The sequence below is a fragment of the Paroedura picta genome, chromosome 14, assembly GCF_049243985.1.
Source record: "Paroedura picta isolate Pp20150507F chromosome 14, Ppicta_v3.0, whole genome shotgun sequence".
NCBI lineage: Eukaryota > Metazoa > Chordata > Lepidosauria > Squamata > Gekkonidae > Paroedura > Paroedura picta.
The window spans coordinates 41,220,575-41,248,317 of record NC_135382.1 but is presented as its reverse complement, the minus strand read 5'-3'; the positions used below and the strand labels follow the sequence as shown (position 1 = coordinate 41,248,317).

Sequence of the window (27,743 nt, the reverse complement as noted above, 5' to 3'; positions counted from 1 at the left end):
TGTGGGCCTTCCAAGCTGTTCCTGTGGGGACCCTAGAGCTGCATTCTGCATCAGCTGTAACTTCTGGATCAAAGACAAGAGCAGTCTCGCGTAGAGCAAGTTACAGAAGTCAATCCTGGTGGTGACCGTCACATAGATCACTGTGGCTAAGTGGTCAGGGGACAGGTAGGGCACTAGAAGCCGGGTCTGGCAAAGACGTAAAAAAGCCTGGGACGCGATCGTAAGTTGTGTTCCTGCCAGGTAGGGCAAACACACTTCCTGATCTGTGTAGGGCATGGCTTGGGAGCAAAACCAAGGGGCCTCCCTGTGACCTTGTTGTAAGTTAGGAGCCAATTTGGTGTGGCAGTCAGAGTGTCAGACCGACTCTGTCGGGGAATCTTGCTGGGTGGCCTTGGAGCCATGACCAACGCCTCACCTGCTCTGTGAGATTGTCACAAGGATAAAATGGAGGAGAGTCACTCTAAGCCCCCCTCGGGAGACAGGAACAACATGCAAAACAGAGACAGTTTTATTTTTGCTTTTTCCTGAACTCACTCCCTGACAACTTCACTGGTCACCCTAAGAAGGGCCGGAGCTCTCTATCCCGTCTCTCCACCTGACACAGAACTTTAGAGATCTCTGTTATGTCCCCCCGTGGACAGGTAATTTTCATGTGCTCGGGGGCAGGGGGAGGGGGTCACTTTAAAAGTGGTTCAGAAGCTGCCAATGAAATGGGGGCTCCCATCCCGCCTTCCAGAGACTCCCATGCTTGCTGGATCTGTGTAGGGCATGGCTTGGGAGCAAGACCTCCTGAGCTCAACCTGCCCCGTGTGCCTGAGCAGCAGGGCCTCTCAGAGGCAGCCTCTGTCGCAGGACGCAGCCCTGGAACTTCCTTTCACCTTTCATGGAAAGGAGGAAGCAAAAGAAGACCGGATACAGTTTAGCGCTACTTTAATATATGAAGAACAGGCACCTTTTGGGGGGTGGGACTATTTATTTGGCTTTAATCAGAAATGGTTTAATTATTACTTGTAAGCCATCCTCAGCCTAGAGGGAAGGCAGAGTACAGTTATTTTCATTAAAGAAAGAAACTGCATGGACCCCGTGTTCGTTGTATTGTGGTTTTAAACCCTCTTGTTCCCTGGGCAGAAAGGGCATCAAAGGGAGAGGTCCTTCAGGACCAGGCTGGGGCAGGAAAGGGCCCAGGCTGCCCCCTGCAGCAAGAGCCCCCCCCCCCAGCATTAGCCTCCTTGAGACCCTCCTCCCCATACTGACCGCAGCTGGCTACTGAGGGCATGGACCAGCACATTAGCTACTCTGGCTAATTCATTTATGGGTAACATTAATTACCGTGTTGCTCATTAATGGATGAAATCTTCATTGGTTTCATTGATCAGCAGGACTTGTTAGCTGGCCTAACCAATGGCAGAGGTAACAAGCTCTCTTATTGGCATATCAATTAATGCAATCAATTTCTGGCCAGCGGCTGCCACTCGCTTCAACGCACGGTAGAAGGTCGGAGTCAGAGCAAAGCTGGTCTTTCCGATGGCGAGGCCTTCTCCTTGCCCTTCAGCACTGGTTTCTGAAGGCCCCGTTTTGCTGTAGTTGGGTCAGCTGTCAAAGGTCCCCCCCCAAAGAAACACAGAAGAAGTCGAGCAACCTGCCCACACACTAATGTCATAGTCCCATTGTATACGGCACTGGTCAGACCACACCTGGAGTACTGTGTGCAGTCCTGGAGGCCTCACTTCAAGAAGGACGTAGATAAAATTGAAAGGGTACAGAGGAGAGCGATCATGACCATTGGCTAACAACAACCTCTGTTGGGTTGTTATTGTTGTATATTGACTATGTTATATGTTGACTCGCTCCATGTATCCCCTATGATGTTGTATGTAAACCGCCCTGTGTCATATGGAAGGGCGGTATAGAATTAAAAAAAAAATGCAGCCCGAAATTACCCTTTCAATTTCTGCAGAGGAGCGGGGATGCAAATGCTTCCCCGCTCCTCTGCCTAACACCAACAGCCCTGAGGGGCCAGTACTCCAATACCAGATTTAGAGGACTGGCTTCTGGGGCCCAACTGATTTATGGTCATGGCCCAGGCCTGGAGAGCCCCAGCTAGCCAGCCTCCTCTGGCCTGAACACCCCACCACCACCAAGGGGTGCCCAGAAGTCAACCACAACCTGACAGCAAGAAAACCAGCGCACAGACAAGCCCCGTTGTCCAGGGAGCAAGATGGCCCATGTGCTCATGTGAACAAGCAGTTCTTTGCTTCAAAGGGAGGGAGGGAGGGAGGGAGAGAAAGAGAATCCCAACTGCAACCCTGCTGAAGAAGTCAAGGTGCCTGCCCACTGTGCCTGCTCCCGCCTTTAGGGGTAAGTGGAAGGCCACAAAGGTGTTGAGGGCCTGCTTGGTCTGCAGAAGGCCACCTATGCACTCTCCAAGCTCTGTCAAGATGAGAGAATTCCTGGAGGGACTAACAGAGGCAGTGGTGCGTCCATTGCTGAAGAAGCCGTCTCTGGATCTGTGGGAGCCTGCCAACTACTGACCTACGTCACATCTAACGTTTATGGGGAAAATGGCAGAAAGGGCTGCTGCGGACCAAATATCAGCATTCCTGGATGAAGCTTCAATCCTAGATCTGTCCCAGTCAGGTTTCTGTCCGGGCCACGGAGTGGAAACAGTGCTGGTCACCCTGATGGATGACCTCCACCACCAGTTGGACCAAGGAAGGTCAGCACTGCTCATACTACTGCCGCTCTGCCTATACCCCACCAAGAGCACTATGCTCAGCCAACTCCAACCGGCTAGTGATTCTTGGCCTCGATCAGGGCCTCTGTCCTGGCCCCACCTGGTGGAACAAGCTCCCACAGGAGATCCGCACCCTGTCCAAGTTATCACAGTTCCACAGAGCTTCCACAGAGTTGGAAGGGATCTCCTGGGTCATCTAGTCCTGCTGCCGGCACTATGCAGGACACTCACAACCATATCCCTCATCCAGAGTAACCTGCCACCCCCTTGAACCTTCACAGAATTAGCCTCGCTGTCAGATGGCTATCCTGCCTCTGCTTAATAATTTCCAAAGATGGAGAACCCACCACCTCCCAAGGAAGTCTATTCCACTGAGAAACCGCTCTGTCAGGAACTTCTGCCGGATGTTGAGAAGGAATTTCTTTTGAATTAATTTCATCCCATTGGTTTGGGTCCGTCTCTCTGGGGCAAGAGGAAACAACTCTGTTCCATCCTTTATATGAAGATGATTATCAGATCCCCTCTCAGTCATCTCCTCTCCAGGCTAAACAGATCAAGCTCCCCCAACCTTTCCTCATACGTCTTGGTCTCCGAACCCCTCACCATCTTTGTTGCCCTCCTCTGGACACACTCCAGTTTGTCTACATCCCTCTTCAACTGGGGTGCCCAAAACTGAACCCAGGACTCCAAGTGAGGCCGAACCAGAGCAGAGCAAAGTGGTACCATCACCTCCTGTGGTCCAGACACGATACTCCATTTGATACAGCCCCAAATCCTTTTTGGCCACCGAGTCACACTGCTGACTCATGTCCAATGTATGGTCTACTAAGATTCCTAGATCCTTTTTGCATGTACTACTGCCAAGACAAGTCTCCCCCATCCTATATTGGGGTATATGGTTTTTCCTACCTAAATGCAGAATTTTACATTTGAATTTCATTTTATTCAATTTAGCCCACTTCTTGAGCCTATCCAGATCATCCTGTTATGATGGCATGAACGTTGAGATTGCTGAAGAAGTTACCTGAACTTGATATGCTATACTATGTTGATGTTGATACAGTTACCAAACTTATCTTGTACTCTGTAACTCATCTAAGATTTTCTGTAAACTGCCCTGAGCTGCAAGGGAGGGCAGCATATACTATAAATGCAAATTAATAAAGAATAAAGAAAAACAAAGACCTCCTTGACATGTCACCCTAGTTTAGCTGTGGTTGCAGGCTTGTCCCCTGCCCAGGCAGAGAGAGGAAGGAAGGAGCCTATTTCTGGGCCTTGGCATGGGGGCTGAGGGCAGACCAAGGGCAGGGTCAGCCTGTGCAGAAGGCCCACTGGCCACTCTCCAGTTGCTCCAGAAAGTGAGCTCTCCTGCTTCCCAGGGAACGGGGAAACCATCCCCATCAGACCCACAGATACAGCAGGCCGAAACAAGCACAGCCACCCTCTGTTTCACACACAGTGGCACTGGAAGGGCGCCAAGACCCAGCCAAGCTCAAGCCAACTAGGAAAGCACATCTTGTCAAAGCTAAACTATAAACCTGGGAAGACTCCCATCATTCCTAACCCAGGAAGAGTATCACAAAAGTACTTTTTAAACTTATTACCCACATTCCAGATTGCCGCCCTTAATGAGTCTTCTTTCGGCCCAGAACCTAGGGGAGAAAGAGCTACCTTCAGAGCACAATAATTACTGCTTTCCCTTTCAAACTTCTAACTGGAGATCAATGCTGCATTTTAAGACTCATTGATTTACAATTAGCCTGGCTTCCCTGCTAAAGTGTTTTCAAGCAGAGTTTACTTTTACTTTACCCTGAAATCTGAGAGATCTGGTTCTTGGATTTTGCATCCTCATGAGACACACGCTGGAAAGTCAAAAAGGAAGAGTCACATCCAATGGGAGGGAGGGAACAAAGGCCACCCGGAGGACAGAGGGAGGGGTAAGTCACGTGGCAGACACCTGGGGAAAGGAAGCCGGAGCCTCTGCCTCATCCCCATCAGAGAGAGATGTCTCCGTACACCTTGGCAAGAGAAAAACCATTGCCTCTCTAGTCCAGCATCCCACCAGCTGCCACGCAGGGCCAGCAAGCATAGCTCCCTTGGCTCCCCACAGCCCGTTACTACTGATGGGACTGTCCAGCCCCTAAGTGCAGGGTGCCCTTCCATCTTGAACCTGAGGACACAACATACACTAAGAAAGTCCATGGAAGGAGAAGGCAATCAAAATCACCCTGGGAAAGAGGGGGGAAACAGAAAAAATCAAGTCCTGTGGGGGCCGGGGGGAACCTCAAAAATTTCAGGGGAAAGTGTGTGTGTGTGTGTAAACTTGTTTTTTCCCCCGAGGCCTGTTTTTTGGGGAGTACAGGAAACAACTCCCATGAAACGTCTTCTCTTTTAGAATGAGTGAAGCACTTTTCGAGACTAGATGGGCATGCTATCGACAGGGAATGCTGTTAAAGGCATTTCTGCCTCTCAAAGGAGGAGACTGGACCTCTGGAAGGGGGCCTTCTCCAATGCTTCTGGCCTCCTCTAGAGGTGACAGGGTTGACCTTTTCACCTCTCCTTCAGACCACCAGGTGGGTAGCAAGCAGCGTATTGCCTGACCTTGCAGGGAGAAGAACAAAGTCCAGAATGGGAAGAAAGGATACCAAGGCCTCAAAGGGAAACGGAAGGTTTCCCTGCGAAATTGCCTCTCCCCAGCCGGGCCGCAAAAGTAAGGCACAGGTGCTCAAGCAGCATCCAGGGCATCCTTTTGCAGCTTTCTCTCAAGTACTGCACTGGGCATATTTGAAATTTTGCTTGTACAAAAATAAGGCATTTATAACTTCTGAATTACATAGATAGATTACATTTTGAAATTTATATGCTAAATAAGTTAGAATAATGCATTTTAATGTTATTAAAGGAGTAAAACTATAAGTATTGCATATAATTCAAGTTTTACCCAAATTTGCTTCTTTCTGGGGGAAAGGTTTTTCCGTGGCTTGAAAACTGCCAGAAACTGCAGCTGCCCCCACGGAAACCATGTTCCAATGACTAGCTCTTCAGTGGCCAATCTGAAACCACAGGTGAGAAAAAGCCCTGGCTGGTCCTGCTCACTTCCTACACACCCTTGATGGGTGCCAAGAAAGGGGCTGGCAGGTGCCACCTGGGCAGAGAATTCCACCATTCTACCATTTGTCAAGAAATGTTCCGTTGGTCTGCCCTAAGCCCTGCAGCAGCATCTTGTGCCCCTGAGTCCCACTATTATGGAAGAGGGAGGAAAAGTGACCTCTCAATCTCTCTCTCTCCAATTCCCCCAGGACTGTGCAGGACTTATAGCCGCTCCTTATTAAATATCATGCCAAGCGCAAAGCCATGAGAGGCCTGACACACTTGCACCACGACAGGCAGAACAGCGGTAAGGAAAGCCAACCAGAACGTGGTGACGATGGTTCCTTTGAGGCCATATGTCCACTCCACCTGGATTCCTGCTTTCCCTATTGTGATGCTCCGGCTGAGTTCCCTTGTCCGGCCAGCCGGTGATGCCACCCATCCCCAGAAGAACAGCCCCCCCCCCGCCCCCGGCACAGGCTGTCCTTCTGGCCACCGAGCTGTCTCTTAACAAAGGAATCCAAGGTCTTAATCTCAGAGCCCTGCACATGGCTCTGGAAAGAAGCTGGCACCAGCCATGTGCCAGCAGATACTTTTGTGCCTTGCCAACCTCCCACTGGCTCACATGGCTCTTCCCAAAGCACCACTTTGACAGCAGGACCCTCCCAGGAAAGCACACAGGGGCACACACCGCACGGAGATGTTCAGACACAAAACTCAAGTCCTCCTCAACCCAAACCATCTGTTCCAGTGCAAACCGCTTGCATGAGTCCCTGTCCCTTGCTCCTGTTGCATGGATCTACCCCATTTATCACCTTCCCCTCTCAGTGCCATGTTTAACGCTACTACCAAGAATCCATAAAGTACATATCCTCCGCAGCGTTCAAGATACACACAATCAAAATACTGTGTAAAAACTGCACAGGCAAGCTACATGAGTTCGTCCAGAACCTGCCAAGCCCCCACAACTAGTGTCATGACCACTGCTGCTCTGGTGAACTAGCTGCCAGAGGGGGAGGGTTGCACCCTGAGAACAGGCCCTGAGCAGCTTTGGTCCAAGTGAAAGACCAAAATGGAAAACATCAGTAAATCCTCAGAATCACAACCCACCAAGGGCGACTGGCCTGGAGCAAGAAGGCTCATGACTGCGGAGCTGTGTCTGTTTTCGAAGCTGCTCTCAGCCCAACAAGGGGGGGGGGGGCTGGCTCCAAACATGCGTGCCCCCACCCCCCAGCCTCTGAAAAGGAAAGGGAGAGAGATTCTGGGGCAGAAAACCAGTCCCACGGGCATGGGGCTTGATTCAGCATGCTGGCCCCTGTCAGCTGGGACCTCCTCCTTTGGCACAGCTGATCAACCATCTGGCAGAAGGACCAGCCAGCCAGCCAGCCAGCCATACTGGACAAACGGCTACCATATCTGGTGCTCCAGACCCAGCCAAGGAGCCTTCCACTGGAACCGTGCAGACGGGGAGGAGGGAACACTTCTGAGGGAGAAGGAGGAGAGCCAGCTCAGTAAGTCCTGCCACTCCTGGTTTATCAGGCAGAAGAGGAGGCGAGGAAGGGGCTCCCTGCCCTGGCCCCTGGCTGGCCGAGCCCATTCCAGGCCCCCTCCTGTACCAGCAGCCAGAAAACAGGACATGGCCACAAGGAGGTCCTAGACTGCCACCCCCCTCCCCTCCAAAAAAGGTGCCCAGCTGTGCCTTTGCAGGGGAAGCTGCTCTTGTGGCCCCTCCAGGTAAGGCCGGCAGAGTCCAGAGGAGCCCAGCCACACCCGAGACAACTCCTGCCCAAACCCCAAGCTGCAATAGGAAAGGGGCGGCAAGGAGACAAGGGGGGAAGGCTATGCCAATGTGGGGGTTGATCTGCCTCCCAAACCTCTGCCAACCCCCCCTCCCCGGGTTCATCTTCCCCCCACTTTGCCACTTACCAACCAGGAAGTAGCTCTGCGCAGGGCCTCAGCATGGGAACCCCCCCACACAAGACACCCCCCACCCCAAAGTGGGCTTTGGCCAAAGGGCTATGCAGTGGGGCTGGGGGGGGGGAGGAGACAGCAGCCTGTTGCCAGGAAGGGTTAATGTGAGAGCCCCTCCCTCTTTAGCAGGGGTCACTCAAGCGACACTGATGGGAATCAATGTTCCTTTTGTGAAGGCATTACTTGGCAGAAGCTGGCTTTTTGTGGCCCCCTTAAATGAAGCCCGCAACACAAAGGGGGGGGGGATGTCCTTCAAACAAAAGGATGAGGTGAAAATAAAGAGAGACTCGCTGCACTTTATGCACTTCCACAGAAGCAAATGCATTTGGTGCTTTTTATACATTAATCAATCAATATCGCCAACTGTACATCAGCAGCGCAGCCAAGTTATGAACGACCTTGCTGGCCAAGAGGACGCTTCCACTGCTTGCAAGGCCGCTCTGACTGCTGCTCCGTCCCAAACTTCTGCCTGGGCGGCTCATGCCAAAAGTCTCCGGGGCCGCTGGTGACCGAAGGGGAAGTCACCAGCAGCTTGCATCTCCCCGCATTCCTCAGCTCGAGCAGCCCTGAGTCAAGAGCCTTTGGCCCCAGCTAGCCCCACTGCCCGGTCAGAACAGCTTGGTCAGTGCCGTGGCGAGCCCAAGGTCACCCAGCTGGCTGCATGTGGGGGAGCGCAGAATTGAACCCTGCATGCCAGATTAGAAGTCCGCACTCCTAACCAGCACACCAAACTGGCTCTCAGGGGCCAGCAAAAGTGTCTATCTAAACAAACAAGTATCTGTGGAGACCCCCCCCCCCCAGTATTCCACAGCAGCACTCAGGCCTTGCGCTCTGGCCACACCGCACCCCCCCCATGCTCCAGAAAGGAAGAGGCCAGCGACCAGCAGGACAAGAGAGAAACGAGCAGTGCTTGCCAATCGAGGGTATCAGTACTGGGAAACAACTATGAAGAGAAGGAGAAGAAGATCTGCCCTGCTTTGCACTGTCCAAAGGAGTCTCAAAGTGGCTGACAATCATCTTCCCTTCCTCTCCCTTCCAATTATGCCCTGCCCAGCATGTACTTTGGACCACAGAAATCACCCCCCTCCCCTCCCACCCAACTTGCTGAGGCAGCACCCTGGAGAGAGGTGCCATTCCCTATCCACAAAGGAAAAGGAGCCCCTCCTCCCCCAAAGGAAGGTGGTCAAGGCAGGCCCCAGACTTGGCCCAGGTCCCCACAAGGGAGGGCAGGAAGCAAGTCCTCAGCTATCTTGTTCCTCACCTGGGCTTCTCCAAGTCCAGCTAAACGACAGCAGGCTTGGCACAATTCTAGCACAGGAAGCGAGGGACGCCCCCTTCCCCCTGAAAAGCAGCCCAGGCAACACTCCCCCCACCCCCCCGCCCGCCCGCCCTCAGAGGGGCCCGGCAGCTCACTCACCCCCCTCGGGCCCAGGGCACTTCCGGATGGCAAAGATCTGGGCCAGGTCCTCCTCTTCCTCAGGGAGGCCCTTCTGCAGACGCTGCAGCTTCCGCAGGCTCTCGCTCCGCTGGTGCTTCATGGAGCGCACGTGCTGGAGTAGGTTTAGCTTGGCCTTGGTCGAGTAGTTGCAGAGGATGCAGTGGTAGTAGCAGCTCTCCCCCTCCACGCCGCTCTCATGATGCTGAAGGTGCTGCAGAGGGCAAAGGGGGGGGGGCAGGTGAGCAATGGGAGCACACAGATGGTTCTCCACAGGGCCTCCCAGGCCAAAGCCACAGCCAGGAACAGCCCGGGACTTTCTGGGCTTGTAGGTGGCCCTGCTTCAAACTAGAGACTCTTGTGCCCCTGGGAAAGGCTAATTCCTGGACGGCTCCCATTAGCCCTCCCAAATGGCCAAGGAGGAGTCAATCAGACACGTGGCCCAGGAAAGACTTCAAACTCATTTTAAATTAGGAAGGGCTAGGAGGAGGACCCTGAGGGAACGACAGGTCTTGCCTGCCTGCCTGCCTGCCTGCCTCCCAGGGGGCTCTGGGCCATGAAGAGCCCCCCAAGGGCTCCTGCCTGCACTGGGCCAGGCAGCATGAAGGCAGTTAAGTAAGTCCTGCGGTCTGGGACACACATACTTGAGGGGCCGCCTGATGGTGATTCCTGGCCCCCGGGAGGTGCGTCTGGGCTCAACCAGGGCTAGGGCCTTTTCGGTCCTGGCCCCTACCTGGTGAAATGAGCTGTCAGAAGAATCATAGAGTTGGAAGGGGCCATACAGGCCCTCTAGTCCAACCCCCTGCTCGACGCAGGATCACCCCAAAGCATCCTAAAGGGTTGCGGGCCCTGCGGGATTTATCAGCTTTCCGCAGGGCCTACAAAACGGAGCTCTTCTACCAGGCCTACGGCGGAGGTCAACGGCTCCTGGTAACATCGCCCTCCCCCTTCTCACGAGCCTTAGGGGAGTGGTGGGCTATAAATCCAAATAATAATAATAATAATAATAATAATAATAATAATAATAATAATAATAATAATAATAAGCCTGGAGCCTGCTGGGCATAGCCCACAAAGCTCTGCTTAGGTGGGCCAGAAGTGCAGGATGGGTGGGAGGAGTGACCCCAGATACCACCCTGGGCCTGTTGGTGGGCTTTGTGTGCCCCGGTTGCTTACCTGGGCTACATGCCCCTGAAGAGGGGCTTGGGGACTTTGCGTCTTCACCACCCAAGACTTGCTTGGGGGGACAACTTAGGCAGCAGTCCCTCGCACCATGCTGTGGGCAATGGGTCTGAAATGGGGAGATGCTGCCCAGCGGGCCTCACAGGCAGCCCTCAGCCCCCTCAATCTTTGGCCCAATTCCCGATGGCCCCCTCCTCCCACTCTACTCCCGCAATACCTGCACAGCGGGGCACTCTATGGCATGCTCCCACAGGGGCCTCTTTCTGCATGGATCAGTGAGGACAGAGCCTGCCCACAGACTTCCAAGGCAGGCCCCGGCAGGGCTTCTGGCTCAAGGTCCTCCTCCTCTTCTGGCAGTTGAGCGGAGAAGAGGGGATCCCCCAGATCTGGAGGGTGGCCCTGCTGGCCTTCTTCCCCACTTGGAGTCTTTTCGGGGGGGGGGATGGGCTAGTGCACCTCCCTCCTTGGGGGCTGCGCAAGGGAAGCCTGCCCTTCCATCTCTGAACCTGGCTGGGAGGGAGACCTCATCCCGCAGCTGATGCCTGCTGTGCCACCACAGTAACAACACTCCCCCTGCCACCTCGCCTTTGTACCTGGCAAGATCTGGTTTGCCCTTGGGGAGAGGGGCCAGCTCCTGTGCACCACCCACATGGGAGGGTCCACCCACATGGCCACAGGCTCTCTGCTCAGCAGAAGAGCAGGGTCCCCTCCAGCCTCTATGCTCAGCTCAGCCAGGCTGGTCTCAGGCCTCTCCCTGCTGCTGCTGCTGCTGCAGAAGAAACAGAAGCAGAAACAGAAGCAGAAGAAGAAGAAGAAGACAATGACAACATGGGGCCAGACTCCTCCTGTACTGCACATGTGTTGCCCCTGCTGCTGGACCAGCTCTTCTCCTCTCTGCTCCAGAAGCCAAGCGGCAGGGAAAGGGACAGGTGTCTTCCTGAGTCCCGTTGCAGAGCAGGGACTTGGGCCTCTTCCCAGCACCCTGAGGGGAAGCCAGACACCAAGTCCTGTGGCTGAACCTGACTGTGCTTAACCCCAACCCCGCCATCAATAACTGAAGCAAGCAGCCCGCAGGTAGGTTTGTGCCCCACCCACCAAGCCTCATTAAAACCCAGTTCTGCTCAGCCTAAAGACGGAGAGCTCAGCAGAGATTTCACTGAACGCTAAATCAACCGGCAAGCACTGCCAGCAAACTCTGTGGCACTTTAACTTTAAATAATGCAATAATTATTGAATTCCCTTTTTATAACTGAAGTGCTGGAATGTAAACAATGGGCCTGTAATTGCAGGAAGGGGGGATCAATAGAGGCAATCGTTTTCAGCCATGTTAATTGTAAATACAATTGTTCCAAGATGTCAGCCTTGTTCCTCTCGCTCCCAGAATCACCCTAACGGATGACAGAGTCCAACTTTCCCATTACAGCCGTTCGTTCCTTTAAGAGGTTCTCAATCAGGTCTGATCAATCTGTCAAGATAATGCATGGAGTAAGTAAGACTCTTCCAAACACAAGCGCCCAATCAATAGCCCCGGCCAGCTTAATGAGGAGGGGCTCAAGCCCAGAGGGAGGCCAAAGCCCGACTTCAGCAGGCCAGCTAAACGACCCGTCCTTAACGAGGTGGCTCTTCAGGCAGGCTTCCGAGAGCAGCCCAGCCCCCTCCCTGAGGAGAGCCAGACGGGCCGTGAGGAGGCTGGCCAAACCAGCACCCAGGCATGCCCATTAATCACTGCTTCCAGCCATTCCTAGAGGAGAGATGCCGTATGTCCAGGGGAGGACAACCAAGTCCCCCTCCCACGCCTGCCAATAGCCAAGGGAGCCAGAAAGGACTGTGCAGAATGTCTTCCCCCCTGGCTCCACCTAGGGAACCACAACCAGCAGCCCCCACAACAAGCATGCAGTTTCTCACTGGCCACCTCCCTATGGGCATGTGTGCGGCCTATGCCTGCTGCTGACCGTTGCACACCAGCCTTGGGCCAAGACACCCAATGTGGCCCACAAAATTCAAAATGCAAACCATACCAGAAGCACAAAGAGTCACCTCAACCTATGACACCTAAGCCCCATCAGAAACCCGCTAAGGTGGCCTTCAGCTGAAATGAGTCCAGAAGGGATTAACGTCTGGGTGTCTGGGTGACAGGTTGACGTTTCAATCATCAGAAAGGCCAAAGCCGAGAGAGAGCTAAGATTGGCCAGGGAAGCCCACTGTAACAAGAAAAGAGTTTTCAGTTATGTGAGGAGCAAACGTAAAGTAAAGGAGGCAATAGGCCCACTGTTGGGTGCGGATGGACAAACTCTAACGGAGGATGCAGAGAAAGCAGAAAGGCTCAGCGCCTATTTTACATCTGTTTTTTTCCCACAGGTCAAAGGGTTTAGGCACATCTAGCGATGGCAGTAGCCAAGAGATAGTGTCTGGGTGGCAGGTTGACATAGACAGAGAGGTTGTTGAGAGGCATTTAGCTGCACTGGACGAGTTCAAATCCCCTGGGCCGGATGAAATGCACCCAAGAGTGCTCAAAGAACTTTCCAAAGAACTTGCACAACCCTTGTCCATCATCTTTGGGACCTCTTTAAGGACTGGAGATGTCCCGGAGGACTGGAAGAGAGCAAACGTTATTCCGATCTTCAAAAAAGGGAGGAAGGATGACCCGGGAAACTACAGACCAGTGAGTCTGACCTCTGCTGTGGGTAAGATAATGGAGGAAATATTAAAGGGAGCGATCTGCAAACATCTGGAGGACAATTTGGTGATCCAAGGAAGTCAGCATGGATTTGTCTCCAACAGGTCCTGTCAGACCAACCTGGTTTCCTTTTTTGACCAAGTGACAGGTTTGCTGGATCATGGAAATTCGGCTGATGTCGTTTACTTGGATTTTAGTAAAGCTTTTGATAAGGTTCCCCACGATGTTCTGATGGATAAATTGAAGGACTGCAATCTGGATTTTCAGATAGTCAGGTGGATAGGGAATTGGTTAGAGAACCGCACTCAAAGAGTTGTTGTCAATGGTGTTTCATCAGACTGGAGGGAGGTAAGTAGCAGAGTACCTCAGCGCTCGGTGCTCGGCCCGGTACTTTTTAACATATTTATTAATGATCTAGATGAGGGGGTGGAAGGACTACTCATCAAGTTTGCAGATGACACCAGATTGGGAGGACTGGCAAATACTCCAGAAGATAGAGACAGAGTTCAACGAGATCTGAACACAATGGAAAAACGGGCAAATGAGAACAAGATGCAATTTAATAAAGGTGACACAGGAGGTGATTTGGGGCCAAGAAATTACCACGGACAGCCTGACACTCCTTCCCCTACAGGGCAGTCATGATGCCCATCTGGATCCTGCAGCACTTCAAAAGCTGTGTTGTCCACCAATGCCAGTGGAAACAGGTCCCGAGTGACTGAACAAGAAAGAGATGGTCAGCGGACTGACCCAGAACAGGCTGAAGATGAATCCTGACAAGCCAAAAGTGAGGCGGGGGGGGGGGCAAGATCCTTGCCAGGAGCTGCCAGCTTTCACTGGGGTTGAATGACCCCACACAACTTTCTGACCACCACGAGCACATCACTTTACACTTTTCCGGTTGATAGAAAGCCAGCTGCCCAGGCCATGTGTGCAAGAACTTCAAGAGGAGGGCCCCACAGGGTCAACGCCGAGAGGCCTGTCTAGGCCAGCAGCCTATTTCATGCACTAGTCAGCCAGTCCAGGGCCTAGCAAATGGAGCCTTTCCCTGTGAAGGAGGGAAGGCCCTTCCATCTGCTCGCATGTGGCAGGAGAAAACTCCTTTGGCTGCAGCTGTTACAAGACAGGCTCCTTTGGGGAATATTTTAATGAAACACCTTCTTTGAATGAATTAAAAAGGAAAACACGGTCACACGCATAAGTTCTTGACCTTCAGTTCAGATCCAGCCCTTTCACCACCAGGGGCCACTCACCCCTGGACAAGCTCCATGCCGAGGCTCTGCGCCATGGAAATGCAGGAACGAGAGGCAGGAGTGACACGTCACTAGAATGCTCAGGAGAAGGCAACAACTTTGGGCAGGATGCTTTGGACAGGTCCAGCCAATGAACAGATTCAAGTTCTTTCTAGACTCTGTCTATGCTTTTATTATGATTTAACAATTAAATTCCCAAGCAGTCTATTATGCTGCTTAAAATATATCCTTCATTAATCCTTATTCATGGATAGTTTTTCTTTCTAAAACTACTCTTAGCATTTATTTATTTATTTATTTATTTATTACCCGCCCCCCGAAGGCTCGAGGCGGGTTACAAAATTTGGCTCCCCCCCCCCCATATCTCAATAATATCGATAAATACCAACAATACAATAATAGAGAAACCCATAGACCAGAAGCTGTGGCGAAAAAACACTCCTCCTGAACCTAAAGCCCAAATCTTCCACATCTAGAGGGGGAGGTGTACAGGGTGCTACTGTCATTCTAGGCGGGGGGGGGGGCTGATCTTCCTAGATGCCCAGCCTCACCCATAGACCTGGGGGAAGAACACAAAGGCTCAAAATGCTTCTATACAAGAAATCTGGGAAATCACTAGCCCCTTCTCTGATGAGGAAGCCACATCATCCCTCCCCTTCGCATAGCCCAAGCCCCTGAGTTTACAGCCCCCCAGGCTCATCACTGTCACGCACAGGAGGGAAGCCAGGAGACTCTTCCCTGTAGATCAGGGGTAGTCAACCTGTGGTCCTCCAGATGCCCATGGACTACAAATGCTGGCAGGGGCTCATGGGAGTTGTAGTCCATGGACATCTGGAGGACCACAGGTTGACTACCCCTGCTGTAGATCAGTGCTTCCCAAACTTTTTCAGGATGTCGCCCCCTTGGCTCCCAGGTCACATCCCTTGTGCCCCCCCACACCTCATTCCTAGCGTTAGCTCTACTGTGAATTCAAAACATACTATATTCCTACACTTCTTATTCCATTGCTGTGCAGTGTCCGTATATTAGTCCAGAAAAATATATATCTTTGTAAAAGCCAATTTGAGCACTCATTGGGGGGGGGAGAGAGAGAGAGAAAGAAAGAAAGAGAGAAGCAAGCAATGGAAAATCCCATGGCCAAGAGCAAGCAGGAGAAGGCTTTTCCAGCCTCCCAAAGACTTTTGAGAAAGGGCTGACAATGGCAGGTTAAGAAGTTCCTGGAGATCTGGGGTGGAGCCTGGAAAGGAGAGAGTCTGAAGAGGAGAAGGAGCACAGCAGGAATAGGATCTTATCCAGTCTACCTTCTGAAGCTCTCGTTTTGGCCAGGAAGCTAAGCATGGTTGGCCCTGGCCAGCACTACGCAGAGGCAAGGCACTGGCAAACTCCCTGGGACTGTCTATCCCTAGGAAAATGCACCTGAGGTAGGAGGAGTCAGACTGTTGCCCCCCTACCACCCAAACATTCCTCATGGCCCCCTGGATTCTTACACTGTCTTGGGGGGGGGAGGTGCACCACCCACTTAGGAACCCCCCCCCCCCCGGTAGATCTCAGCAGCTTTTACCCTGTGCTTGTTCACTCAAGGCTCAGTGCGAGTGAGCTCAACATTGCCAATTTCAAGTAAACATGCCTGAGTTTGTCATTTATACCTAGCCGCCTTACTGCCTTGCCAAGTATATGTATGTGATAGACTCCACTAGATATCAGTATAGGAATGGCCCCTTCTTATCCTTGCCTTTCAGGAGGCAGCCAGAGACTGTCCACAACTCCAGAGTTGTCCTTGGAACTTCCAGCAGCAGTGCCTTCAAGGCTGATTCCACACCGGTGGAAAAGGCCAGGAGGGCACTCATACAGAAGCAGAGCTAATCCCTGCTTCCACATGACGTTGCCACCGGGCTGCCCCCTCCTACACCTGGTGCAGATCAGGCCCTCAGTTCCCCCTAGTCTGGCAGAGGCCCATGGGATGGTCGACTGGTGCCCCTAGATCCTTTTTGCACAGGCTACTGCCAAGACAGGTCTCCCCTATCCTATAATGATGCGTGTGATTTTTCCTACCTAAATGCAGAACGTTACATTTTTCACTACTGAAATTCATTTTAGCCCAGTTTTCCACATTGTCAAGATCATCTTGTATCCTGATTCTGTCTTCTGTTGTGTTTGCTACCCCTAGTATCATCTGCAAATTTAATAAGCAACCCCTCTATTCCTTCATCCAAATCATTTATGAATATGTTGAACAACACGGGGCCCAGGACAGATCCCCGAGGCACTCTATTTGCCACTCCTCTCCAAGAAGATGACAAACCATTAACAAGCACCCTTTGGCTGCCATCTATCAATCAGTTATCAATCCAGTTAACAGTAATAGGATCCATACTATATTTTACCAACTTGTCAAGAAGAATATTATGTGGCACCTTTACCAAAAGCTTCACTGAAATCGAGATAAACCATGTCCACAGCATTCCCCTGATCTAGCAAGGTAGTAACTTTCTCAAAATAAGAGTTCAAGTTAGTCTGAATTGACTTGTTCGTGAGAAAGCCATGCTGACGCTTAGTAATCACAGCCATCCACTCTAGCTGCTCAAGGACCGACTGTTGGATGATTTGTTCTACAATTTTGTCAGCTATAGACGTCAAGGTGACGGGTTGAAGAAAGAAAGAAAGAAAGAAAGAAAGAAAGAAAGAAAGAAAGAAAGAAAGAAAGAAAGAAAGAAAGAAAGAAAGAAAGAAAGAAAGAAAGAAAGAAAGAAAGAAAGACTATGGAGTTGGACAGCACAGCTCTGCAAAAGGCTGCCCAGGCCTAGAGATGCCAGGGACTGTCTGCAAAGCAGGGCTTCCCCCTCACGCCCCCCCCCTCAGGCCGCCACCAGTGCCGCCCTTCTCCCCCTTCTTGGCTCCCTGGCCACCAGGGTCTCCAGCAAGCAGGAAGCAGCGTGGTCCCATCCAGGAGTGAGCTGGCTGTAGCTCCTGACCCCCCCCCCTGCAGCCTCCCCCATCCCAGCAGCTGATGAGCAGCAGCAGGAAAGGGAAGCGGCCAAAAGGCAGAGGAAGGAGGATTTCAGGCCCAATAAGCCCGGAGCTCTCTCACCCAGGCAGCATCTGGAGAGGATTTTCGCCAGCAGAGAGGCAAGAACCCGATTACATCCAGTTAACTGCACTCTAAACTGATTATGCATGCGCCTGGCTAATGGATTACATTAGCAAGAGGGAAAACAACTCCCACCAGTCTCCATTTGCAACATGCCACCCCAGGGCCGCCAGGCCTTGCCTCCTCCCCACATTCACACTTCACCAGTCAAGGCAGAAGCACAGTGGAGATGCCAGGCCTGGGCACAGCTCGTGGGCCCCCACCCAGGTCACTTCTGGCTGGCCGCTCTGAGCCCATCCTAGGGACGAACCCGAAGCCGGCCAGGACAGCTCCCCTGTAGCAGGAGAACTCGAGGACTGTCAGCCTTAACTACAGTCTCTTAGTTGGAGCTTTAGGGAAACAGACTTTTTAAAATCTGATATTTAAATTTGCTTTTGACATTTCAGCTGTAAGTCTGCTTCCTAAACAGAAACTGGCTGACAGTGAAATTGGCATTCAAATCAAAAATTCAGTTTTCTTAAAAGCTGTCAAACTTTACGCTAAAAAAACTGAATAAGACTTATAAAAATTTGAAGGCAATATAGGATGTATTTTCCTTCTGATTTAAGGGGAAAAGCCAAAGGCATTGCAAACCGTCAAGGAACACACTTTGGCACCCCCAAAGAACTGCATGTGCCCATGGGTGCCCATGGCTAGGTCCATCCCCCCCCCCGGCACAGTCCTTGGGCCCCCTCCTTGGACCAAGTCCACACTCCACGGCATCACTTGATTGTCTGTTCAAGATCAGACTGGGGTCTACAAGTCTCCCTTCCACCACAGGCAAGAATTTGAGCTGTGGTTACAGTCTGAACTTGGCTTGTGGATTTAACTTTCATTTTGTACTTGCATTATTATACATGTTTGTGATTTTTATCTCCCCACATCTACAAATCAATAAAAAATATATGTACTCTCTCAGTCCCTAATGATTGAAAAAAATTAATGTGTTTGGATCTGCCAAGTTTATAGAATCATAGAGTTGGAAGGGGCCATACAAGCCAAGTCCAACCCCCTGCTCTACGCAGGATCAGCCCTAAGCATCCAAGAAAAGTGTGTATCCAACCTTTGCTTGAAGACTGCCAGTGAGGGGGAGCTCACCACCTCCTTAGGCAGCCTATTCCGCTGCTGAACTATGCTGACTGTGAAAAAATTTTTTCTGATATCTAGCCTCTACCATTATCTTCTGCCAGTGGGTGATGTCTCTTCTGTTTGGTTTGACAGCCCCTGACTGACCCTCCTTCCTGATCATGATTCAATTGCTGTTTTACAGATAGGTAAAACAGATATTTATAAAGTTGATATATGCTGCAGTGTGGAGGGCCCTAGTTGGGTGGCAAGGCAGAACAAAAATGTGACACATGGGAACATGTGAAGACCAACAACAGTGGACAGAGCATGGCTTCCTAACTGCAAGAAAAGAACCTATGTTTCCCTGAGAGGATCCACTCTGGAAAGCCCCTTTGGGTGAGACAGTGGGCAAAAGAGTTCTTTGGCCATCTTCACACTTTCCTGGAACATCTAAAATCGCTTCCTCTGACCTCCACCACCAAGGGGAACCAATACCATGAGAGCACCTCCCAGTAGGAATCTAGGGAGAAAGAGAGGGGAAAGGGCAGGAAAAACCAGTGGAATTGAAAATGGAAGAAAATTGAGAGGGGGGGGGGAGTAAGTGAATGGGCAAGTGAACGGAAGGCACACAAAGTGAAGCTGCTTAGATTTATGGCAATTTGTACCTGGTGGTTCATACTAAAGCCATTACGGGATGATTAGAGAAAAAGGTGAAGCTTTAAGTCCAGTGAAAAAATCAATAGAAGCGTCTGGAGCAATTCTGCTGCCCAAGGAAAAGGACTATTTACTGTATGCTGGGCTTCCCGAGTACCAGCTTACATGTCTGGGGCTGGGGGAGGGTGGGAGAAGCTAAAGTCAGGTGGGAGTGGGGAAGCTCAGATTTGGCAGCAGGGGCCAAGCAGGACAAGGTGTTCTTCTGAGAAGGGTCACAGCAGCTGAGGACGGGGATAGCCAGGCTCAAATCCAGACTTCTTCAGCCTAATATAACTCAAATGGCCTTTGAGAGGATGGGGTGGTGGTGGGGGGGTGAGGACCTCATGACACTGACCCACCCCCACTCCTTGGAAGAGGGCAGACCCTAACCCTTCCTGTTCTTCAAACGCAGGAGCTTAAAAAAGCCTGAGAGTGGCTCCTAATGTCCTGCAGCCACTGCCTTGGTCTTTCCATGTCAATCACCACAGCCTCTGGGCTCACTGCCTGCCTTCTCCTGTTCGAGGGCAATCCCGGGTCTCCTGGCCTGCAGCAAGCCATACTGGGGTCTTACCTGTAAACCAGGCCAAACCAGGTTGCTCATCTGACCTCTGGTCTCTGTGCTCCTCGACTGCTCACCTGTGCATTCACATGGATGGACTTTGAGCCTCCACAGATCCTTCGCCATTTTCTCCACCACACTCTAATTTTTATGTCTAGACCCCACCCTTAGCTGTCTTATTTTCCCCTTACTTCTAGCAAACAGGCTCAGACTACTTCATCCTCTCAGCTGCCCTTTTCCTGGCCCTGCAGAAGTTGTTCTTCTTCCCCGGAGACAACCAAAACTGTAGATGGCATTCCATGCAAGGCTACACTAAGTTGGCCATTTTTTAACCCCTTTCCAAATAATTCCCATCATGTGATCTGGCTTTTTCTGCACTACACATACCACCTTCAGACTGTCATTAAACTACCCGTTACAACCCCAAGGTCTTTCCCTCCCACTCCCTGTCAATTCAGGGACCATCATTTGCCACGTTGTTGCTACCTCACACAAATAAGAAAGATCTTCCTAGAGCTGTTCAGAGTTCTCTGTCTTGAATATTGTCCAATTCCAGATAATTTATGAGCCAGCACTGGTTTCAAGACCAATTCCTTGTGGGATCTAGCTGCTCACTTCCCTCCACTGCAAGAACCACCCATTGATTCCTGTTCTCTGCTCCCTACTGCTTAATCAGTTGGTGATCCATAAAATGACCTGTCCTCTGATCTTGTGACTGCTAAACGTACTCAGGAACCTTTGGCAAAGCACCTTGCTAAATCCCTTTATGTATTTGTATGTTGCATTTCTCACCAAAACTCAAAGTAGATTACTGTCCATGTGAATAGACATCCAAGAAGCACAGTGCATATCATCAGTATAAGGAGACATCTAATGGAACAATGGAGCTGGTATTATACTGTCTGACAGATGACCGCTACCCACAAATGTGTTAGCCCCCTCAAAGAGCCCCAAAAGTCTGCTGAGGCAGGACTTCCCAGGAAGAATTTCCCTCAACGGGCATTGCTTCTCTGCATGTCTAATAATGCTTCCCTTAATAGTTTCTTCTACCTGATCTGGAACAGGTTAATCTGGAGCTCCACTGCACAGTTTTTAGAAATTGGTTATAACTTGGTAATACATTCAAATGCCTTCCTGAAAACAGAGGTTCCTGTGTGGGTTTACGTTATCCGTCGTAAAAACAGACACAAAGAATCTCTCCACCTTCTCTAAGCAATCCTATGTCATCCAAGGAATAACATGAAGCCAAATCTGTGCACAGGTCAACCCATTTGCCCCTCAGCCAAGCTGTCTGAGAAATGGGGTCTTCCTTACCTTGTAGAGTTTCAGACTGGCCTCATGCCTGGAGTTGACAGTATGCAGGCGCAGCTTTTCCAGGCTGTTGGTGTAATAGTCACAGGCATTGCATTTCAAATGCACAGGGTTGCCAATGGCCACGCACTTCAGACGCCACTCGTTGGCCTTGCCCCCCTCCTTGATGTGTGCCACCAGCTGGAACTTCTGCACATGCTTATCAGTCTTGCAGTGGAGCTGGAAGTTAGCCTTGAGCTGGGTGTTGTAGCGGCACAACTTGCATTGATACGAATCCCCCATGGCAGCCTTCCACTCCTCTTCAGGCAGGCTGCGCTCAATGTTCATATGGAGCCCCAGCAAGTCCAAATTGTCAGTGCTGAACTTGTTGCACACGGCACACTGGAAAAGCTTCAGAGATGGGTCATTGGTTTGCGTGAAGGTCTCCCCGAGGTTCATGAGCTCCTCGGACACCAGTGGCCCACCCCCAAGCCGCATGTCCAGGGGAATCTCTCCACCCACTGCACAGAGAAAGGAGAATGACAGTCAGGAAACAAAGGGGGGGGGTTGAAGACACGCTTTCCCCAACCACGCCATGACCTGCAGGGCACCAGGAAGCCTCGTGCCCCAAAGAACCTTCCAGGGCCCGGAAACAAAGGTGCTGTTTCTGGAAACACACCATATCTTCTATCCTCTCCCGTATCCTCACCCTGAAGCCCGAAGGGGACATTTTTGGAAAAGCCTCTAGTGAAGTGTTTGTCTACTGAAAAGAAAGAAATGCTCTTATCAACTCTTATCAAGCAAGGCAGCCAGTTCACGCTGCTGCAAGCCTCCTAGTCAAAGAGGGCAAGAGTGCTCCTCAATGAGCATCTCGGGGAAATATTTCCAAACACTTAGATTGCAGGACAACCCTAAGCATTTGTTCCCACTGGCCAAGTGGCTCTGTGCAGTGCAGCCCTGCCGCCCTCCTGCTTCACAGCAGCCCTCCCCAGGAAGGCAAAGGGCAGTCCTGCAGAGGAGCTGGCTGGTAAATGGCTTCCTGCCCATTTTCAGGATCAGAAGCTCTTCCAACCACTGACTGTACGTTCCAGTGGCAGCTGCCACTCTGCCAATGTAGATTAGCTGATGATCTGATGTTGATGCCCAGGGGGCTCGAAAATATCACACAGAAGCCAATGAAAGCTTTAACAGGAAGGTCTACAACACTTATTCTAAGCCCAGATAATGAAAACTTCCTTTTGTTTACTCTAATATGTTGGTGGTTTCTATGTTCAACTTCTGCTTTACACCTCTCAGCACAAACTGTGATACGTTTAGAAAACTCAGGGTGCTGTAGCCTGCAGTTCTATCATTACACTGTAGAATATCAGCTTTTTGACAATATTATTTATTTGTATTCCATTAACTAGAAATGTCACATGCCATTATGGAATGAATCGTAAAAGAGCTGGGTACTGATCTATTTTTTGGAGTGAGTGCTCCTGCATCCTCTCTTTGATGTCGGCCTTTGCAAGGGGACATGGCATTCCCAGCTCACCTCCTGCAGCCCTTCCTTGAGGGCCAGGCGTCCAGAGAACCTGTCTGCAGAGGCACACGGCCTTGCAGCTACTAGCAATTCAGCCACCAGCCCTATCAGCTCCCCATCAGAAGTTAACAATACTGCTTTTGTATCTCCTACTGTTCTAGAGCCTGTCACCTCTCTACAGCTTGTTCTCCAAAGGGCCTTCCTGGACAATCCCCATATTCATGCATTCTATCAGCATGTAAAAACACTTCTGGATTAGGCACAGCAACAGGCTGGCCATGTCAAGTCCGTATTTCACCTAGTTTTGAATAAAAATAAGGCATTTATACTTACAGGTCATACTTACAGGTCATATATTTATCAAATAGTACAATTAAGAACAAAGTACTACAATTTCAGTTTAATAAGAAAATAAGTTGAGCAGAAACTTGCCCTGCTCCTCACCAAAGTTCCCATGATGCCCCCCCCCCCAAAAAAAAGAATACACAGCCTGGAAAAGTCCATCTTCTGTTGCAGCCTTCACCGTTCCAGAAACACCCCAGCTCTAACAAACAAGCCCTCTCAGGAAAAAAGTTGGGTATGAATAGCAGAATGAAGATGCAAAGGAGGGCACACAGAAGCACATCCAGACCTCTGAGGAGCACAACTGCAGCCATCCTTGCCTCGCCTGCCCCATGGTTCAGGGACGTGAGGAGGGCATACCACCAGGCACACAGGTCTGGGCACAGAAGCCCAGTGACAAGCAGGGAAGAACGTAATGGCCCACCACTGGATTCGAACTTCTATGGAGTCATTAACAAACTGCACCTCCCAGAGGGCCTTTGCCCTTTGTGGGGACAGCAAAACCAAGAGAGCAAGAAGAGAAGGGAAATTCACAGCACCAACGCTCACCAACGAAGTCCTCTGGTCCGTGATTCCTCCTCACACGCCAGTCATCCCACTAATACAGACTTCCTCTGTATTATAAGCATTCATCATTTCACATACAAACACCTCTTTCAGCAGATCTTGCACCAGGAGAGAAGCAGCAGCAGCAGCTCTCCTGCCCTCTCCCCCCCCCCCCCCCGGCTTCCCTTCTGCTGCCTTCAACTTAGAAGGGACCGATGAGGCCAGCCTTTACAGGAACCACAGACTATGGATGTCCTAAGCAAGGTTGCTCACAGGCTGCAAGAAGGGTCATGGCTAGAGACTATATTGGACCAGGAACTTTGAACAAACAGGCAATGGGAATTCAAAAAGATGGTTAGCCTTTCACAAGGAAGGCTCTCTCAGACCTTCTAAGCTCCAGGCTGACCGGTGGAGGCTTCGGTCTTGAAGAGGGACATGTTGGCTCAGGGGGAAATGCCAACCTCCTCAGCTAGCAAACCAGATCAGCGTGAGGCTGATCCTGCACTGAGCAGGGGGTGGGATTAGATGGCCTTTGTGGCCCCTTCCAGCTCTAGGGTTCTAGGAAACAACATATCTGATGGATTTTAAGACCCTCATAAAGAGGAGGAGTGTTTGTGTGGAGGGTGGCAGCCAAGTAGAGGTCTGCCTACGAGGAGGTGAGTTTGCCTTTCCAAGGACTCATTCAACGGAGTCCAAAAAGGTGGCCGATGGGCAGGGAATTTTAAAAGTGTCCTCATGGAGCATGCAGAACCTCAACGGCACTACGCATTTGAGGAATGGAAGAGCCGTGGCAGGGGAGGATCTCTCGGGCCCACCACTCGCTTTGGCAGATCCTGAAGAAGGGAGCAGTGATTCACGGAAGCTGCTCCCCTGCCATGAATGTTTTCGGTCTTCAAAGTGCTCCTGGACTTTGGCTCTTGGCAGACTCACATGGCCGCCCATCTGGATCTACGCTGACAGAATTAAAATTAAGCATTTCTAGCAGTCAGTAGGGCAATAAGATACCACCCAAAGGCGACCAGGCCTGACTGAAAACAAGACTGCACCAGCAGCCTATGCAACTGGCCGTCCTCAGAATGGCCCCAGAATGGATCCCAGCCCCCCCCCCCACCACCACCCAAAGCCCCACTGCAGCCATCAGCATCTTGCCGCCAGCATGTCCCCAGCAGGAGCCTGCCTGGAAAGAGGGAGTGCTCGAGCCTGCCCGGAGCGGGACAAGCATGGCTCCATCTTCCTTCTGGGAGCCCACCACCATGTCCGGCCACACCCCTGCAGCTCCAGCCCGCCACCCATCAGGCACGTGTTCTCCAGGCCCCCTAGGAAAGCCTGGCCAGGCACAGCAGGGGCTTTCCAGCAGTCCCCCCACCACCCCCCTCCCGCAAACCCCAGCCCCCTCACCTAGAGCTGGGGCCAGGGAAGCAGCGGGGCCGGTGGGGTCCAGTGGGAAGCTGCCCATCAGGAAGGGGGCCTCCGGGGCAGCACTGTCGGTCTTCAGGGTGGGGAGGGTCATGTTCTGTGCCAGGTAGTACTGGTAGAGCTCCGCCTCTGCAGGCATGCTGCTCAGGCCCAAGTGGCGGCTGTGCTGCGCCTGACTCATGTTCTGCTGTAGCAACATCATGTTGTGCATGTGCTTCTCACTAGTCATGTGAATGCGAAGATTCCGGGCAACGTTGGTCTCATAGTCACACACCTCACACCGCCAGGTCGGCTTGCTTTTTGGTTTGGTGGGGGAGGGGGCCCCACAACTGTTCCCCAGGTTTGCTGCCGCTGCTGCAGCCACCGCCACTGCGGCTGCGGCCCCAGCAGAGTGGCTGAACACTTGCTCCCCGCCCCCATTCTGCAGGTTCTGCATGTTGTTGAGATGCTTGTCGGACTGCATATGAATACTGAGGTTGCCTTTGGTCGTTGTGGAGTAATTACAAACCTCACAGCGGAAGGGCTTATAGCCACACGTATAGCTCTCTCCCCGGGCCAGCCGTGGGTGGGGCTGCCCGCTTTTGCAGTAGGCACACGAGCCCCCCGGCTCTGGGTGTTTCTCCTTCATGTGCGCCTCAAGTGTCTGCTGGTACTTGTAGTGCCAATTGCACTTGGGACACTTGAGCGTCTTACAGGAGTTTCGCGAGTGCATCATGGTCATGTGACCCCCAAGCGACCGGGAGGAGCCCAAAACAGTGTCACACTTGGGACACTCCACGCCACTCCCTGAGGGGCATTCCCCACCCGCCAGCTCACAGGGGGGCCCTGGGTGCTGGTGATGGGAGACGCAGCCCCCGTCCTCGCCCTCCCCACTCTCATTTGGTTCCAGCAGAGTGGCACAGTCTCTATTGGCACTTTCATCGCTGAAGTCCAGCCTCCTGCCGCCCTCGCTGCCTTCACTGTTAAAGCTTAAACAATTCCTCCTGTTTCCACCATCAAAGACAAAGGAAGAAGCAGAAATGGAACTAGAAGTTGTGCCCCCAGACAGGCTCTGGGGCACGGTAGGCATTAAGGGAGAAATGCTTTGGTTTGAGAGAGCAAGGTCCTTTTCGCTGCCGCTGCCACTGCTTGCCGCCGCCCCAGGTTCCTGGGGAGGTCTTTCCTCCAGCTCATCGTCCAGCTCTCTTGGGAACAGCCCTTTGCACCCCTCATGGTCGTCGTCATCGTCCTCCTCCTCGTCCTCCTCCTCTTCCTCTTCCTCCTCCTCTTCTCCTTCCTCCTCCAGTCCTTCCTCCCCAGGTGGCTCCGCCTTCTCTGAGAGGCCATCATGATCAGCCAGGTCTGGCTTCTCACCCTCGGCCTTGGAGGAAGGGGGAGGACTGGGAGCCAGTGGGCCCAGGGGGACTGAGGTAATGGGGGTCTTCAAAGCAGAGCTCGTTAGCCCCCCCAGGTTCAAGAGGGCCCCTGGCGCCAAGAGGCAGGGCTGGGGTGGTTTGCCCCTGCTGGCGGCACCCGCCCCCTGGCCCCCCTCTTCCCCTTCCATGCGAATCCCACTGAATTTGCCGTAGAAGCTTTGTCCCGGGGCTATGAGGTTAGCAGTGGAAACTAAAGGGTGTGGAAAGTTTTTGGTTTTTGGTTCCAAAAAGCTGATGAGAGGTTCTTTGTCTTTGCCTATCCCTTGGATCAGAGCGGAGATGTTCTTATTGCTAAGAATTTTCCGCTCCTCTTCACTCAGAGTCATCCGATGGTCCTGCACAGCGTGGCTCACAAAGGAGCGGACGTACCCAAAGGAGAGCTTGCACAAAAAGCACATCAAGATGGGCTTCCGCTTCCCGTAGAGCACAAAGCCATCAAAGGTGGACAGGTCCACGTTATTCGGAGCATCTTTGGATACGCAGGAGCTTTTGGCAGAACCATCGCTGTTCAGGTAATCCTTGTTGCTTGTGTGGCGCACATCGAAAACGCGGAAGCTGTGCAAGACAGGGCTGACCCCCGCCAGGGCTGAGGTATCCGGGAAGGCCTGGCCCGAGCCCTCAAACCACTTCCCAAAGGAGGAGGCTATGTGGAAAGTATTGATGATCTGTGGCTCTCGGGGCTTGACCCCTGCCCCGGGGAGAGAGTTCAGGAAGAGGGAAGGGATCGCCCCGCTGCCGCCTGCCTCATGGCCAGCCCCGCAGATGCCCCCGCTGCTCGGGACCAGCTGGCTGAGGCTCTCCACAATGTAGGCGGAGCCATCCGGCTGATAGACGATCTCCCCGGCCAGGTCCTCCACATCGCTCTCCTCCTCCCCCCCAGCGTCACTCCCGCTCTCCTCCTCCTCCGGCAGCGGGAGAAGCGCATGGGAGGCGCCTGGGCAGTGGTGCTCCATGTAGGTCTGCAGGGTGGTGAAGGAGGTGGCGCATTCGTGACAGCTGACCTCCTTGCTGGCGGGCTCAGTGCCAGGGGCAGAGGGGGCCCTGTCCGTGGAGCCCTCGCCAGAAGGGGTCAGCCGGCTGCCTAGGGCCGCGTCGTGGCTTTCCACCCCAGAGAGAGGCTCCATGGGACCCGGCTGGCTGCTGCCTTCCGTCTGGGGCTGGTGAAAAGGGAGACCGTGCACATGGTCCTTCCCCGAGACGACGGGCGAGTCACAGCATTCCATGGCGCAGGCTGCATGGAGTGTTCATGGCACCTGGCGTGGCTCGGACCTGAAGGCAGACACAGAGGGGGGAGGGGGGATGGGGGGAGAAAGAGAAAGAGACGGGTCAGTCAGGAGGCAGCACAGGCAGACTCTCCCCACTGCCTGGCCCCAGGGAAAGAGGGCAGAAGCGTGTAAGGACCCCACTGGCACCCCCACTG

At 52.3% G+C, this 27,743-nt stretch overlaps 1 protein-coding gene across 6 annotated transcripts in view; it reads right to left on the bottom strand.

The window, feature by feature from the left end:
* Positions 1-27,743, bottom strand: part of ZFHX3 (zinc finger homeobox 3) — a 191,335-nt gene that overhangs the window by 32,179 nt on the left and 131,413 nt on the right. For 4 of the 6 annotated variants that reach the window (XM_077309607.1, XM_077309608.1, XM_077309609.1 and 1 more), the window contains 4 exons: positions 24,891-27,592; positions 21,104-21,600; positions 9,213-9,444; positions 4,339-4,386 (listed from right to left, as the gene is read on the bottom strand). In XM_077309607.1, the coding sequence (XP_077165722.1) occupies positions 4,339-4,386; positions 9,213-9,444; positions 21,104-21,600; positions 24,891-27,546 (3,433 nt within the window). In that variant the 5' untranslated portion in view covers positions 27,547-27,592. The remainder of the gene's footprint in view (positions 1-4,338; positions 4,387-9,212; positions 9,445-21,103; positions 21,601-24,890; positions 27,593-27,743) is intronic. The other 2 variants (XM_077309611.1, XM_077309612.1) reach the window with 1 other exon arrangement.